This window comes from Anser anser (assembly GCF_964211835.1).
Source record: "Anser anser genome assembly, chromosome: 3".
NCBI lineage: Eukaryota > Metazoa > Chordata > Aves > Anseriformes > Anatidae > Anser > Anser anser.
Window position 1 is genome coordinate 2093499 of NC_139722.1, and position 16157 is coordinate 2109655.

Consider the following 16157-nt stretch of genomic DNA (forward strand, 5'->3'; position numbering starts at 1 on the left):
GCAAGACCTTCGCCGAGGTTGTAGCCTCCTGCATTCAAGTGAAATCCTTCTAAAATGCATTGCATTTTAGCTGTACAGTAGAGACAGTCTTCATAAGGATGCATTTTTGGGGCACTTAGATTGAATTCTTGAAAAAAAAGTGTTTTAGACGAGTTCAGCACGCTGATATGGATCTGCAGTGCCCGAGCTAACACCTAACTTCTGTGGTGAATAAATTCCCTCCAGAACAGCCGATAGCCCATTACGATGGTAATTTTGCAGCTTTTATTACAGTGCCTTATTTATTTATTTACTTTTAGCTTGCGTGAGGTTTCCGAGCTGTTACTGGCCCCACTCCTGTACAGGCTGATCGCTTTGCTTTCATTTCCACTCTGGTTGTACAGCCACTCGGTAGTTATTAAGTAATTCTGGAGAAGAGTTTGTAATGCTTTTTCGTAATTGTTCTAACCGTTTAATTGTTTTATTGTGAGCCAGTGGGCAAAGTAGATGGATGGCGCTTTCATGCCTCTGCAGCTGAGGAAAGCACGGTTGGGAGCAAGAAACAAGGGGCAGCAGTTTTCTCGTGTGATAGCAGCGACCTCGGAAATTCAGCACTCCAGGCCCTGAATGTTCATGTTTATTCTGCTCGGAATAGTCTAGATGCCATCTGAGCCATGTGGCTTTTGGTATTTAGAGCCGGAAAAGTTTCCTTTTGTTTCTTTCGGATGCAGGGATGTCTCCTGATCCTGGTGTGACTGCTTCACCCCGACTTGCACCATTCTGAAGCTGCTGAAGGATGTGCTGGCTTCCTCAGTAGCTCTTAAACGAGGGATAAATCAGCTTAGCCATTACTGTTTTACAGTTGCTTTTAGTTTCTCAATTCTCCTGCTTGTGTTGCCTTGCAGCCAGAATGGTTGCATGGATCCTCGTTTGCTTGTTGGGTAAAACAGGAGAGTTGCAAGATTTTAATAAACTGGGAAAATAGTTTTAGTTTGCAGAGAAAAATGCCGCTGCATTTTGCTGGGAAATGAGCAGCGTCAGTGTAATATTCTGAATTTCAAAGCAATGACAGTGATGGAAATGGTTATGAAAGCGAGACTGCTGGATCACGTTCCCTTTGGTCTTTCCCCCCACTTCTCCTATTCTCAACAAAAGGACGGGTTAATTTGAATTTCATTGCTTTTTATCCTTAGGGAAATATCGAATGATTGGTCTTATTGTGGAACCGTGCCCCAAAGGAGGGGGACAGGTGTTGGGTTTGTGCTTTCACTTCACATGTGCAGCAAGCTCATTAATTTGTGATTTCATACATTGCAGTGGGAAGAGGCCACTGGGCTCTGCCACTAAAAAGCAACCGTGATTGATCGTTCAGGGGCAGGAGGGGAAAATATTCAGAAATTAGTTATATAAGCATCTTAAACGAACAGTGCGCCTACAAAGCGGCATTGTTTTTCCCCGGAGGAATGCTGAAATTGATGTTTTTAACCTCCTTTCCGAACACCTGCTACTGGGAGCTTCGGCGGGGAAACAAAGCGTTGACACCGAGGTCTCGTGCGCACCGAGGGCAGCGCGCCGGCTCGCCGCGGGAGCGGGTCACGGAGCCTCACTATCGCCTGGGCGATCTCCGTACCTGGCAGAACTCGTTGGCTGCTCTTCGCTGGGCGAAACAGCGGTACCCGTGCTGCTTGCGGGACGTGTCTCAACACAGCAACCCCTCTTGCATCTGCATCTCACCGCCTGTTTTTTTTTCCTGTTAGCTGAAAGCCTTTGGAGACCTAGAGCTGCACAGCAAGGCAGGTTCAGCTTAGATCCCTACAATCCCGCGTTCACACGGGAACCCACGTGAAGCTTGTTGAGATTTTGTCATCGTGCCTGTGCAGCGGCTGCAGGCTCCGTGTGCAGGCTGCCACTGAAGGACGACGCCAGCCGAATCTTGCTGGCTCTGCCAAACACCGAGTTGCCTTGCTGGAGTGCGTGAGCCCCTCCTGTGAATGCAGGAGGGCGATCAGGTTCGAGGGAGGATGGAGCAGCACCACCAGAGTCATCTGTCCTCTTGGAGAGGTTCTCATCTCAAAAGCCATGGCCACTGGCTGCCACTGCTGTGATATCCCAAGGGAAGGCGGCTCCCAATGTCGAGCGTGCCTGCAGGGCAGGCCCTAACCTAGAAAGAAGGGTATTAGCACAGCTCCGTAAGGTCCAGAGGAGAGCTGTGTCTCTAGATTTGAGCCAGCTGAACCACAACAAGGTGTTCTGGAGGCCTCCTGAACGTGGTGAAGAGGAGAGCTCAGCTCAAAAGCGATCAACGCTGCCTACAATGCCAAGCGGCCAGCAACAGTGCCAAGTGGGAAACCGAAGAAACGACTGAATTAAAATCACTTGGTAGACCTTCAGTTGTTTCTGCTGATAACATGTTGTAGGCCTATCCAGTAGTATCACTTTGAGGTTTCTTCCTCTTTGGCTGCATCTGCAGCGGAGCTCAATCTGTAAATATTGAAGGGATCGCTTTTCTGAAGTGATTCATGCTTCTCCGTCTGTGCCAAAAAAAGTAGTATTTGAGAGCTGCTACACGGAGCAGTGTTTGTAGCTCAAATAGTCGCCCTCTATTTTTAGATGCACGGTGGAACCTTTTATTAGCTTTTCGCAACTTGGATTGCTTACAGAACAAGGCTGAGAGTTGAAGTTGATGCTTGTGCAGATCTGATTTTGAGGGAAATGAGTGTAATGCGTAATCTGTGGTTGACACTGAGCTCCTAAAATTAGGCAGCTAAGGTGAGCTGGATGGTGCTGCAGTTGCAAAGGGTATTTTGTGAGCAAGTACCCCCTTAGATACCTGCTTCAGAAGCTGAATAACTAAATCCCCTTCCACTGGGGAAGGGTGTGAGGATGTTCCCCGTCTCTGCCTGAAGGGTGGAGGGAAGTAGCATGTTACCATACGGAAATGACTGCAGTACATCAGCATCTTGTAACCCAAAAATGTAACAAAGGACACCTTCAACTCACCTTACTAAAATATTCTTAAATCTCTTCTTGATGCTTACAGCTGCAGTAAGTACATAGCATGCACTTAACAAAGCAGAGCCGAACGGCGACAGGCTGCCTTTGCTGGGCTGGTCAGCGTAGATATCCAGAGGGTAACTCTAGGTGTCTTTATTTGGGAAATATTTTGTGTACGAGTTCAGAATAACTATGCAGCAATTGTTTTTGAAGGAGTACCTTTAAACGTCGTGGACGTCCAGCTGGGTGTTTGGGAGGGTAAAATCAAGTTTCGCCAGGGAAGTTTCAAATAAGCTGTATGTTCACATTTTAATTCTCAAAAGCCGTGTTTCAGTTTCTTTCTCTCTGTTTAATTACACCAATAGTTTAGCTTTCAGGGATGTTTTTGGAATGAAGTTTGATGTTTGTAGCAAACAGTATCAGTGGTGTAGTTTTCGCCCATCTCATAGTTGTTCTCATAAAAGGACTCCCACATTTTCATTCACAACCTCTTACTAGAGAGAGATTTTCTCTGAGAATACAATTTTAAAAGAAAAACTTCTTATTCTTGCCATTTCTCAATTCCCAAACTATATATTCCACTAGACTCCAGCGTTGGTACTTTCAAAATTTCAACCCTTTTCCATTCTTAAGTTGAAATACTTCTAGAAGAAAGAACAACAAATATATAGTTTCTTTATATGTTTCCTAATTTCCTCACTCCTAAGGAGGCATATAAACCCAAGTAGTGCTTAAAGAAGTGTGCGTGTATTTAAGCTCAAAGACATTTGCTTATATCCTGATTTTTTTTTGAAATGCAGATTGAAAGTTCATTAAGTGCCGTATAGGCACCGTAGACCTGGGTGTCTCAGTTAATTTTCTTCATTTCACCCCAAATTTGGGTGACTTCTCTCTAGCCTCAAATTTGCCAAAGGATTTCTTCAGAGAATTGCCCAAGGTGAACTAACAGAAAGGTGAACTGGAGAAAAGGAGAACGTTATCATCTCTGCAGACAGGGAAGGGTCGTCGTCTGCAGCCCCTAGGACTGCACGACATATTATATATTCCCTTTATCATTTTTCTCCAAGAAGATAAAGAGAAACTGAGGATCTTGCCCAGTTTTCACTGTCGTCTTCGCACACGTAGAAGTTGTATGGCTTGTAAGGGAGGGCGAGACGTTTGGTGGTGCTGGAATTGCTGCCGCTGGTGCCTTGGCTCCGTGGTCCCAGGGACTTGGATGCTCTCAGCAGTCGTGCGGATTGCAAGAGGCAAGCTGAGCTTTGGAAGCTGAGCACATATGAAAAACGATTTTAAATTATAAGTGCTGCTGAAACAGTCTCAGCATTATACTCGCCGTCGGCTGGGATTTACTATAAATAAATACCCGTATTTCTACAACTCTCAGTGCTGTGGTTGGGCAGTAAAGCAGAGCAAGTTAGCAGATGCTTTTGGAGAATGTTCTGACCAAAGGAGTGGGTGAAGTTTGGATGTTCCAGGTCATATTATAATCTCATGTATCAGGAATATATGTAACCGTGTCAAAGTTGGTAATATTTGCATTGTAAGTTGTATTTTTGACTCTTCCCAGATAGCCATGCAGCACAGCAAAAGTGGGGATCCCCTGGGTTTCAGCGGGTGAACACGAGGGAGATCAGTGCAGTTTCTCTGCTGTTCAAAGCCGTGCAAACTGTTCTGTGTTTAATGAAAGAAAACGACAGTGTTTGGGGCTTGGAATGACATCAGGACTTCTTGGAAAGGGGCTCGGAGGCTTTGGGTTTAAGCACCTGATACTTACAGTTTTATATTCCTGGAGTAGTACTTTCAGCTTTGGTTTTTCCGATGTTAATAGCTGTAAATGTCTCATAATCCGCAGGTAGAGGTTGTTTAAAGCAGGTGCAGTCACTTCAGTTCTAATGATTTCTGAGTCTAATATGTGCCCCTACGTGAATTGCTGGCTTGGTGCAAAGAAGCTCATGGTCGAGAAACGTGCGCAGTGATGTTTAATAACGTGTTTTGCCAGAGAGCAGGATGTGCTTCCCTGCACCTGAAGGTATTTGTTGTATTTCTTTATTTCTGTTTTTGCCTGGAATTATTTGTAACACCCAGCACAAATATACCAGGCCAGAAGTTTTGACATCAATTGATTTAATACAATATTTTTGTGGGAATAATATATTTTACTTAGTGAAGTAGGGGCTTGTGCTATCTTCAGTATGAGCAGTACCGCACATCACAGCGCCTGATGGCTCTGGCACAATGCAGTCAGACTCCATCAAGAAATACAAATGCCCTTTCAGAGCACTGAGCAACTCTGAGTTTTAGTGCTAGAACTGCAATTTTATTCTTAATGCAAGAATTACAATTAAATTCACCTCAGGCAGGCAGGTATTTACGCTGGGGATGGCTTGGCCCAGCAGACAAGCATTATATGTAAATAAAAAAATTTACCTGAGCATTACCTAGATTAAGAAGTGATGGATTGCACCATTTATTCCACTTAACGCCACATTTGCACATTATGAAACGAGATAATAAGGTTAATTTTTGAGAGCTTAATTTTGGTGGGTAGTTTTATATTGGGTAATTGTTAATATCTTTTTCTTGGGTGAAACCTCACAGAACGACTACAAAACCACCTAGAAAACTCGTTTTGCACGGTTAAATGGACACAAGCACAGAAAGGTCTGTAGGTTGGCCAAAGATCTACAACTTCAGCATTTTTCCTGGGGTGTAGATTGCTGGAAAATGGATGGAGCAGTGCTGAGGAAGGAATTGACGTGGGGAGGGCCTTGATCCCACTTCACGCAAAGATGAGCTTGGTGAAATACCGTATAATAATGCTCGTGATGCTTCTAAATTAAATTTTGCACCTATTATGAAAGATTGGCATCTAGTTTCTGAAGACCAATATTGATGGTCCTGAATTCTGGTCGTGTTCTGTTCTGCCACGGTTGTGCTGTGTGATTTTGGGTAAGGCACTTAAATTCTCATCTACAATGGTGATGTTAGTCAAAAATGTGTAGTAACACAATGCGTTAGAGCAACGATTGCTGTATTTTTGCTGGCCCATTTTGCTGGCTGAGCAGTGAGGTGCTCTTGTGGTTGGAAACCCGTCACGCTCCAGTCTGCTTCTGGTAAACCATCCTGACACAGCGACTATCTAATAAGTTCAGACTTTCAGTTTGAGGGGGAAAAAAAAAGGTGATGGTATCGTTTTAGGAGCTTGTAGATGTGTTTCTACATCAAATATAGGCTCATAGGATCAGGGGGAAGCTCTGGCTGTCGCCATTAACCCCAACATCTTTTGTTAACTACTAACACTCACCCTAAAAAGAAGCCAGGCCCCACAGTTCCTGCTCAGAAGCCATTCCAAAATCCTGCTCCTGTACAGCTAGCATTTCTCCGAGGTTAATGCAGCTGTATTTATTTCCTACTGCTTTCCATTTCGTTGTTTCATGCTCTGCAGCAATAATTTTTCTCTCACCTTTGAGCCTTCATAGGCTCAACGTTGTTGCCAGACAGGCTGCCTGTCCCCTGATATCCTGCTGACCTATCCATGTATCTCCTTGGCTTTCAAGAAAGATGAACTCGAACTGAGTTTCCAGAAGCACACGAAGTATTTCAGTCTCACTCGTACCTTAAGGAGTGATGTTCTGGCTTGGAACAGCTTGTTTGGAATTGTTTTCCGTTTCAAGCAGGCCAGAACCTACCCAAATCGCTCATTTCTATCATCTGCGCCAGCATCAGTCTCAAAGCTGTTGCTTCAGGTACCTCTTGCTGCAAAGAAACCTGGTTTTGTGAGTGTCTCCCCATGATTAAACAGCCCCAGACCTTCCTGCCATACTAACCCTTGAGCCATCTGGGTACCTTACTTATCCTCTTATGTGCCTTCTGCGTTTCTGTTGCGATCAGAAGAATTTATGTGAAGAGCAGTTGAATTTCCACTCATTAAACATCTTTCCCAGCCAACGTTACGCATCGTAAAACCATTCTAGTGGGAACCTTGCGCTACCACCCATTTCTTCAGGCTCCTGCTCGCTGCGGGCAGTCGTGTTGCCCTGCCTGGCTGCTGCCTGTGCTGAGACTTTTGGCTGAAGCCTCGTCTAGGTTTTCTGGTCAGCACTCCCTCAGATGTGGCAAAAAGCAGGGAACCTCCTGCTAGGCCCCAAATCACTCAACAGCCAGCAGGCGTTTGAGCTCTAGAGGACCTTCCATGGGGAAAGTGTAAGTAAGTGTCCCGCAGAGGCTTACAAAGGGCTAAATTACACCAAAATAAGCCGTTAGTTCCTTCTACAGCCTTCTTTTAAGAAGACCGTGGTGTGTTTCAGGCATGCACTTTAGGTCTTCAAAATTTGTCCTTGAAGTCATTTTGGGGTTGGGTTGTTGACTCAAAAGAGTGCCTCGATGCCTGTTTGGATTAAAACGACTTACAGCCTTCCTAGAAAGAACGTCTTTGGATTTTTTCTTTCCCTTTTCCAAACAACTCATTTTTTAGATGGCTATTTGCAAAAATCTTCATCATGAGCTTTTTCAGGTTCAGTTGGTGCCGTCAAATAAAGGGGAGAGGCCGGAGGTTTGCCGGGTCAGTAGGAATCGTGCAGGAGTACTTTGCTGATGCCTCGAGTTCCCAAGGGGGGGAAGGCGAGGGTAAAACCCTCCGTTGAACGGTGAGGAATAAAGGGCCAGTGTTGAACATCCCATGAAGCCTTTCAGTGGGACTCTTTCCCAACAGCATACGTAGCACCTGGTTTTATATAGGTTAATTCTGTCAAAGAAACGAGTCTTTATATCTTGCAGACTAGAAAATATTTCACAAGTTATTCAGGGCGCAGACAAAAGACCAGAAGTACAAATAAAGGCCAAGACCTCCCAGCAGCTGAGTCTTTTGTTTCACTCCACAGTGGGCTGTACATCACGTTCGGTCATGCTCTCTAGGGCCACGAAACAAAGGAACCCTGTTGATGTTTACTTTGGCTCAAGGCAGAGACAGTTATTTTAAATGAGTTAATAAACGCAGTAGCGAACTATGATGGTCTGTGTAATGTTCTTTTCTCTCCTTTTCTCTCTGTAGGTCACTCAGATGAGTCGTCCAGATCTGATTCTCTTTCTCATGAAATATCTCATGGCTTTGGTAGTTGGGATACCCTCTGTCTTCTGGGTTGGAAGCAAAAAGACCTGTTTTGAGTGGGCTAGCTTCTTCCACGGACGCAGGAAAAAAGAGTGAGTATTGATATCTAATAGATAAACCAGCTGAGAATGGGCAAATAAACTCCTCTTCCCTCATTGTCCTGACGTAGTATTTTGATCAATCTTTTATGGAGGCAAGGACAGGAGCAGATAGGGTCAGCTTTCTTGGAAATCTGTCGTTATTTACAGCGGAGCAAGGAAGGACAGGACAAGAAACAGCTCCAAAAAAAACCTGAAGAACTGTCACACGTTTTGCCATGATTATTTTTTAGTCCCAGAAACCAATTTACATTGTTCTCTCTGTTTTCAAAGTATTTTTTAATGAGAGTTAGGTTTTGGTTAAATGTTACAGCTGCTCTGCCTTATGCTGAGGGGTGCAATTGAAAGTTTTCATTTGTGAAGGTACCTATCTGGCCAACTGAATCAGACCTTTAAATTGAAAGTAAACCTAAGTTATTTTCACCATGGTTGCAGTTAAAAGTAATTGTCTCTGCTTTTAATCTTCCCGTGTGCATTAGATGTTAGTGCCAAAGCAGTTTGATAAAATTACAGTGAGAATGTGTTATAGCTTCCTGAAGGCTGAAATTAACGTAGACTGAGGTATGGCATAAATTTAGGGACAATCCATTTGGTTACGTAATAGCTGTGAATAGCTATTCTCGTAATGGTAAATATTGTCTTGTAAGCAGCTGTTTCAAACGAGATCCACACGCAGAGCAAGCCTTCAAGTGGTGCAGGATCTGCTCCGTGACTTTGACTTGTCCATCCGTAGCAGAACTGGCCTTGCGCTGAGGTTAAAGGAAAAATACCTCCTGTAGAGTTGGAGCAGAGTTGTATTTATTCAGAAGATAACCCAGTAAGATATGCACGGGTTTAACAACAATTTAATAGGATTTTAAGACGTGTACATACATTTAGGTGAGGTTTACGTGGAGGTGACATACTCGTTTGGTGGACAGAGGACAGGAATAGAGTTAGCAAAGGCAGAGGAGGCTGTTTTAGAGCGCGGTCTTACCTTGGACCTGCAAGAAAATGAGGAGGAGAAGCGGGGCAGATGGAGGAAACTGGACGTGAAAGAGTAATATAGAGAACGCGGGATGAGAGGAAGAAACATCCCCATAAAAAAAAGAGGACTGCAGGTGTGGTAGCACCTCCTTCCACCACGCCGTGGTAGAGCAGCCGAGCACGTGTCCCTCCGCCACCCCTTCGCAGCAGGGGATTTCACAGCCGAGGGCTGTGGGACTGTAACCGCTGAGCCACGGGCTGCCAGCCAGTTGCTCCTGCCTTGTTATATATGTCGTGCTACATAGCTTGTATTCCAGCTGGTGTTCTCTTCCCGCTGCTGGTTTCAGTCCAGATGTAAAATGCTCACCCGAGGGAGGAAGCCGCTCCTCCTGTTCCTTGAGAGGCAGGTCCCCGGGGAATCGGAGCGTGCTGAGCGTCAGCGCTGTCCCGAGGAGATTCTTGTGACAGTTACGTGCGGGCTAAGGCCATAAGCAAACACCCCGCAATTACTCTGCGTGTCTAGGCTGGAGGATCAGATACAGGGAGTATGAAGGAGACAAGAACATGAACTTCAGTGAAATAGCCAAGTGCAGGGGCGCTTCGAAATTAGGTAAATAGAGCCATTATAATGTAAATAAGCGGTCTGACTTGCCAAGCTGTAAGATTTGACTTGTTCTGCTTGTAAAATGCTTCTAGTGCTGTTGCTGTGATCATTTTCATGCCTCTTATTGCAGCAATTAACATTAACTATTCAAATTGCACGTCTCGTACAGAGTTGTAAATGAGAGTCGTCAAGTGCTGCAAGAGCCGGATTTTGCTCAGTCTCTTCTGAGAGACCCAAATACCCCCATCATCCGCAAGTCCCGAGGCACTTCCACCCAGGGCACCTCCACCCACGCCTCCTCCACCCAGCTGGCGATGATGGACGACCAAAGGAGCAAAGCGGGCAGCGTCCACAGCAAAGTGAGCAGCTACCACGGCAGCCTGCACCGCTCGCGTGATGGCCGGTGCGTTTCCTTCTCTTTAAAGTCTTGTGGAAAGTTGGGCGAGCCCCTGCGAGCCGGGAGGTTGGCCACTGTGTTGCTAGAACTGGAAGTTCTGCTGGTGTTTACGGTCTCCGATCGCATCTCCTCTCCTTTTTAGCGTCTAGGTTAACAGATAGATCACCGTGGCGTTTTCGGAGTCTGTGTCAGTGCCAGTGAATTGTGCAGCCTGTGTTCAGCGATCTGTGCTGCACCAAGTGCATGGGAAAACAGAGCTGTCCCACCGTCAGTTTGGCACTTTTGTGTTTGGCTGCGTGTAAATGGCTTCGGTTTCTGCGAATAGTCATAGCCCTGCTGAAATAAACAGTACTAAGAGTTACCCACTCTAACTCGAGTAGCGAAGCGTTATAACACCATTTATCATCAAGTATTTACTCACCTAATTATCAATACTCCGCACAGCGCTGTGGCAAGAACCGAGCTGCACGAGGAGCTGGAACAACTTGCCTGAGGCTGTATGAGCTAAGCGATGGAGCAGGGAAACCTTTCTTCATAAAAGCCGAGGGTTCGTGTGCGTGCGCACGCATCGAGATTTATTTACATTCTCTCGTGCCTGCAGTGCTGCTAACAATTGTCCTCTGTTTTTCCAAATCAGGTACACTCCCTGCAGCTACAGAGGCGTAGAAGAAAGACTACCTCACGGCAGCATGTCACGACTGACTGATCATTCCAGGCACAGCAGTTCCCACCGGCTGAACGAGCAGTCGCGTCACAGCAGCATCAGGGACCTCAGCAGCAACCCAATGACACACATCACGCACGGCACCAGCATGAACCGCGTCATCGAAGAGGACGGGACCAGCGCTTGATCGGCTTTTCTGGGGAAGGAGGGCTCGCCGGGGCTGTACAGCTCGCAGTCCGTTCCTCGGCGGCGCGATAACGCTCAGTGGTACCGTGCCCCTCAGCGGGTGCTGATCTTTGCATCAGGAAGCCGAAACGGGCTTCTCCGATTTGAAGCCAGAGTTGTTGTAGTTGCGTCAGAGCTAGAGTGTTCAGCGAGTCTTGAATTACCGAGTAAAAAGCTGGTTGCCTCGTTTGAGCCTACCTGTAGGTAATTATTTATTTGATAACTATTTACCCAGCATACACCATTGCTGAATTCCTTATTCTTTGTTTAAAGAAAAACCTTCCCCTCCCTCCGATGCGTCTGCGTGTCAGTAGGTGTCACCCTTGAAATCTCCCTGACAGGGCCACGGCGAGAGCGTTCCTGGTGGGCGTAAGGAAGCTCTTGAATGCTGAAGGGATTCCTCCACGCAGCTCTTCGGTCCCTGGCCAGATAACAAACTGATCCGTGTTCTCATCGAGCCCAGGGGGAGGGCCCCGTATTAAACACTGTATAAAGGACACACAGCAGGCAGTTTTAAGTGGTTAACACTGGAAATGCGACAAAGGAATGAGCGCTTTGCAGAAGGAAATGAAACTGTGCCGAGGATCACCGGCTCCTCCCGGAGCTGCTTAGGCTCAGTTGTTGGGGTGGGGGTGGAGGGCGGGGGGAGGCAAGAGGCAGGGAAGAGTGATTTTTGTATAACTTGTATTGTCCTTGCTTTTTTACAAAATACTATTTAAATTTTCTACTTGTTTACAATTTATGTAGGAAAAGATGGATTTTAAAACCAGTTATCTAGATACTATTCAGCCAGTTATTTTTAGATGGATGTACAGAAGCTGAGATTGCCTGTTCCTATCTATTTAAAGAGAGACTAGAAAAGCTGGGATTGTCACCCGAACTGGGACGCGCGCAGCCCGTTCCTTACAAGCAGAACAAATCCTGTTTACAAATCCCGCAGTCCAGGTGAGGAGGGCTGGGGCCGAAACGGCCGCGAGGAGTTCGGTCAGGGACGGCTGCCCACCTTCCTTGCGCCACCCCGGCTGTTTCCTGGGGGTTGCTTTGCACCGAGCAGGGGGTTGGACACGGGGGACACAAATCGAGGCAGGAGCAGAGCCGGAGAGCCCTCTGCATCGCTGTCTCAAGGGGAAGACAGGTATCCACCACAACCTGCTGGCTCCTTCGAGCTCGCATTCACGATCAACCTCCGCTCTAGGTTATTTCCTTTTCATTCCCTCCTGTAGATTCACAGCAGAGAATTCGGTTTGGGCTTTCTTGGTGTGTAAATAGTTCGCTGGGGTCCAAGTCTTCACTGACACCGCAGGCAGAAGTCGAGGCATGGTTCGGGTGGCGCAGCGACCTCCTGAAGCATCTGCTGTAAGATTCGTGCAGCGCGAGGAAACGCTGACTGCGATTAAACCTACCTCAGTAATTACTGCAGATCATTGCTGGGAAGTGAATACCTGTTTTTTCATTGCCCTTACATAATTCCCTCTTTGACCTGCTTGAGGCGTGTTGAAAAGCCTTTGCACATGCCTAGATGGCACAACCTCGAGGGCAGAAATAGGGCAACAACCGCGATGCTGCGCACTTCAGAGGCTTTTTTGAGCGGCAGAAACTGAGCTGCGCTACAATTAGGCACGTTAATTGTAGCTGATGACACAACAGCAAAGCACGTAACCATGCAGCCTTTGAAATCAAAGGTTGCTCGGGGAGCCGTGGTGTCTTTTAGAGAGGTATTTACTGTAAATCATCTTTCTTGCTTCCACCAGGCTTTTGTTCCAAAGGAGAAGCGCAAACCAAAAGCAGCAACAAAAAAACAAAGCTCAGCGAGGGCTCTGCACCCTCGGGGGCGCTGCGCATCCCGGGCTTTGTGCTTGCCCCCAGCTCCCTGCCTGCTTGGGGAGCTGCCGCGGGGATCGTGCGCAGGGATCGCGCCCAGGTACGCCCGGTCACCTCCTCCAGGGCACGTGGGCATGCGAGCACTTTCCAGTGAGGTTTGCTGAAAACACGACAGTTCCCTGCAAGGCACAAAGGTGAACACCTCCCCTTCTGTTTCGCTCCCAAAATTCAGCTTCTACTGAGTGACGTACTGCTTCAAAGGGATGATAGTTTTAGGAATCTGAATCCGCAAAAGACGCCGGATTACAGGAGTTTTTTGTAAACGCTGCCACTGAACTAACGGAGGTCAAGTGGTTGCGTTGATCTTCCTGGCTAAACTTCCAGTACTGTGTTTTGGTAATGGGAGCCCGGCTTTGACGTGCTTAGAGTCAGGAGGGGAATGATGGAGGTCTGAAATACATCCTCCCAGAAATTTGCTAATTTGTGAGGTTGAATCCCCGCATTGTTCCAGGTGGGTGTGTTTAAGCTGTTCCTTGCTCGTACATCCCCCGCGTGAGCACAGAGCACTCCCACCACCCAGGGAGCTGATTAAAACGGAAAACTCAGTTCTGGGTGCATTTTTTTGCTATCCCTACCCCTGTAATCCCAACCCCTCTCTTTTATCTTCCAACCCTGAATCAGCGCGCTGCTCTGTGCTCCTGCACGGCATTCCTCCTCCCCGGGACTCAAAGCCCTTCACAAAAGCCTGTTTCAGGGGTGAGATTGCCCCGGCAGGGCTCGGGCTCCCAGATCTCACATCTGGGGGCTCGGGAGCCTCTCCGAGTGTGACTGCAGCCCAGGTGCTGTCTCTGCCCGCTGTACCTGGGCACGTTTTTGGGGTGCTTTCAGCACCCGCTGCTAGCGGGTGAGAAGCTCGGCCCAGACGCCTGCCTTCTGGGACTGGTACCAGTGTTTAAATCCCCCCCGCAGCCGAAAGCGGCTCCCCGAGCTGCAGCGTCGGCTGCCCCACGTACCTGTAACTGAGCACGTGTGCGGCGGGTCGAACAGCCGTGCTTTGTCCCTCCCTAGCAGATGCATGCTGCGGCCGGTGCACGAGAATACCGCTTTGCGCGATCGTGCTGCCAAAGCTTCCAGCAAAACCCACGGCTTCTTATTCCCAGGGAACCGAATCTTCGTTTTCTTCCCCGTTGCAAACCGTGCGCCCTTGCCCTGGCGAGGCGAGTGCCAAGAGCTCTCCGCTGGACAGCACCGTGGGCTTTGCTCGGGGTCAGCACTGCCCAGGGGCACAGGAGAGGGCTCAGAAATTGCAGGCATTGCCCCCCTCCCGCGACAGCAGAGTCCCCGAGGCCGTGATGCTCGCTCTGTCCTAACCCCTTTGTGGCTCCCGCCAGCCACCAAACCCCGCGAAGCGATGCTGTGGTCGCTGCACGGAAAAGGCTGGCTCCGCAGCACGGCATCCGCCTCCCTGCTGGCTTGGTAGCGCTCATCTTCTGCAAAGCCTCAAAGCCCAGCGGCAGCAAAAAGCCACGTTTTTATGTGAATTTGTTCCTCTGCTCGATTGCCTTGCGTTTTCTTGGCGCATAGAGCCCAGTTTAGCTGCAGAAGCTTTTCGCTGTCGGCCGTACGAAGCGCGTTCGATGCCTGCCAGATGTGGGCTGTGCGCCTGCGCCGCGGCTGGGAGCGGGGCATCCAGCACCGCTGCCAAATCGTCCCAGCGAGGAGGGGAAGGCAGCTTCTGCCACCGAAACCCCTTGGGGTCTGCAGGAGGAGCCTGGCGAGGAGCTTGGAGCGGGTCTGGGGGCTGAGGACCCCAACGAGCGAGCAAACGGGGCTGCGGAGCGGCGCGTCCCTGCGCGGGGGGCACGGCGGTTCAGCCCGAACGACCGAATGTAGACCTGAATGTGAAATTTCACTCCTACGCCGATGCACGCGTTTTGTAACAGATCGGGATTTATTCTCGTGAGCGGTGGGATGTTGCACGCGGATTTTTGCCTCGCGTCAACCGCCGGAGGGGCCACGTGCCGAGGGAAGGCGGCGCGTGCGACGGCGCTGCCGTCTCCGCGGGTGGCTGCTCTGGCACGTGTACGTGCCGTGACTTCGTTTCTGGGTGAGAAGAGGAAGCGTTCGTGTTCGTGAGACCCGTGCGTAGAGGGCACCCGACGTGAGCCGGTTCGACGCGCGCTCAGCTCCCGGTAGGCTTTGTTTACAGTAGTCCAGTGTCGGTTTCGTAACGTTTAATTTTTAGCACTTTACCTGTGAGTGTACAAACTGGTTACGTCGTAGTGGGTGTACGATTTTAATTTTAGCCCTTTGAAAGTTTTTAATAAAACCATGTAAAAATCCTAGTCTCGTCGTGAAAGCTCTCTGATACGTCAGACTACGTCCCCCTTAAAAGCCCCATTTCGGAGGCAGCTGTGGCGAAGGCAGCGTGAGGTTTGTGTTAGATTTCACTCCAGCAAGCAGCGCTCTGAATAAGAAACACCTCCTAGCCCTAATGTGCCTGTAGGATCTGTAGTCGCGGGTGCCGGGCGTCCTTCCACCATGAAGCAGGATCCGTCTCTGGTTTGTTTTACCCTCGCCGAGCAGCTGAGAGCTCCAAAACCAGCCCTGTGTGGGCAGCGAGCTAAGGAACAGCTCCAGGGCTGGGAGAGAACGGGGCTGTTCGGGGCTTTGGGCTTTCTTTTTTGGGGTTCGGTGCTGTGCTGTCTCTTGGTTTGTTCACAGCAAGGGCGATGGTTTCCCTCCGGGCTCCTGATCGTGGACCCGAATCCCTTCCTGCCAGGTCAGAAAGGCGTCGCGTGCCCTGGCTTTGGTGAGGAGCTGCTGGATGAGACCCAAACACGTCCCAGGAACCCACACAGGTCGCTGCTGCTTCCTCCCCTGTTAGGGACCAACCTGGCCTTTCTGCTGCAGGTTGCTTCTGTAAAACAAATCTTCATTCTTGGAGGAAAAGTAAAACCCAGGAGGAGTCCAGCTTCGCTTTTGGGTCTAGGGGAGGTGGGAAGATCCGCTCTGCTGCTTCCGGGCAGCATCTGAGGAAACATTTTTAGCGCTCGGCTTCAACTACTGACTTTATTTCTTGGTGTTTTGTCTTGGAACGCACAAAACATCCTTTTGTTTTCTTCCTGCGGGCTGTTAAATCCTCCTTGTTCGGTGCAGGCACATCCTGCGCTGCTGCTCCTGTGTGCTGGCCCAGCGATGGAGCGGAGGGCTCCCAGGCTTTGCAAAGCGTGCTGAAAAATCCCTCAAGGCCCTGAATTGCAACATAATCCAGCTACAAATCCCACCTGGAACCCGTCAGG

The 16157-nt window shown here is 48.6% G+C and overlaps 1 protein-coding gene across 6 annotated transcripts in view; it reads left to right on the plus strand.

Moving 5' to 3' along the window:
- FZD3 (frizzled class receptor 3) overlaps positions 1-15199 on the plus strand; it is a 60256-nt gene extending 45057 nt beyond the window's left edge. For all 6 annotated transcript variants that reach the window (XM_083827924.1, XM_083827926.1, XM_083827927.1 and 3 more), the window contains 3 exons: positions 8024-8172; positions 9918-10151; positions 10783-15199. In XM_083827924.1, the coding sequence (XP_083684050.1) occupies positions 8024-8172; positions 9918-10151; positions 10783-10996 (597 nt within the window). In that variant the 3' untranslated portion in view covers positions 10997-15199. The remainder of the gene's footprint in view (positions 1-8023; positions 8173-9917; positions 10152-10782) is intronic.
- Positions 15200-16157: the final 958 nt, after the last annotated feature.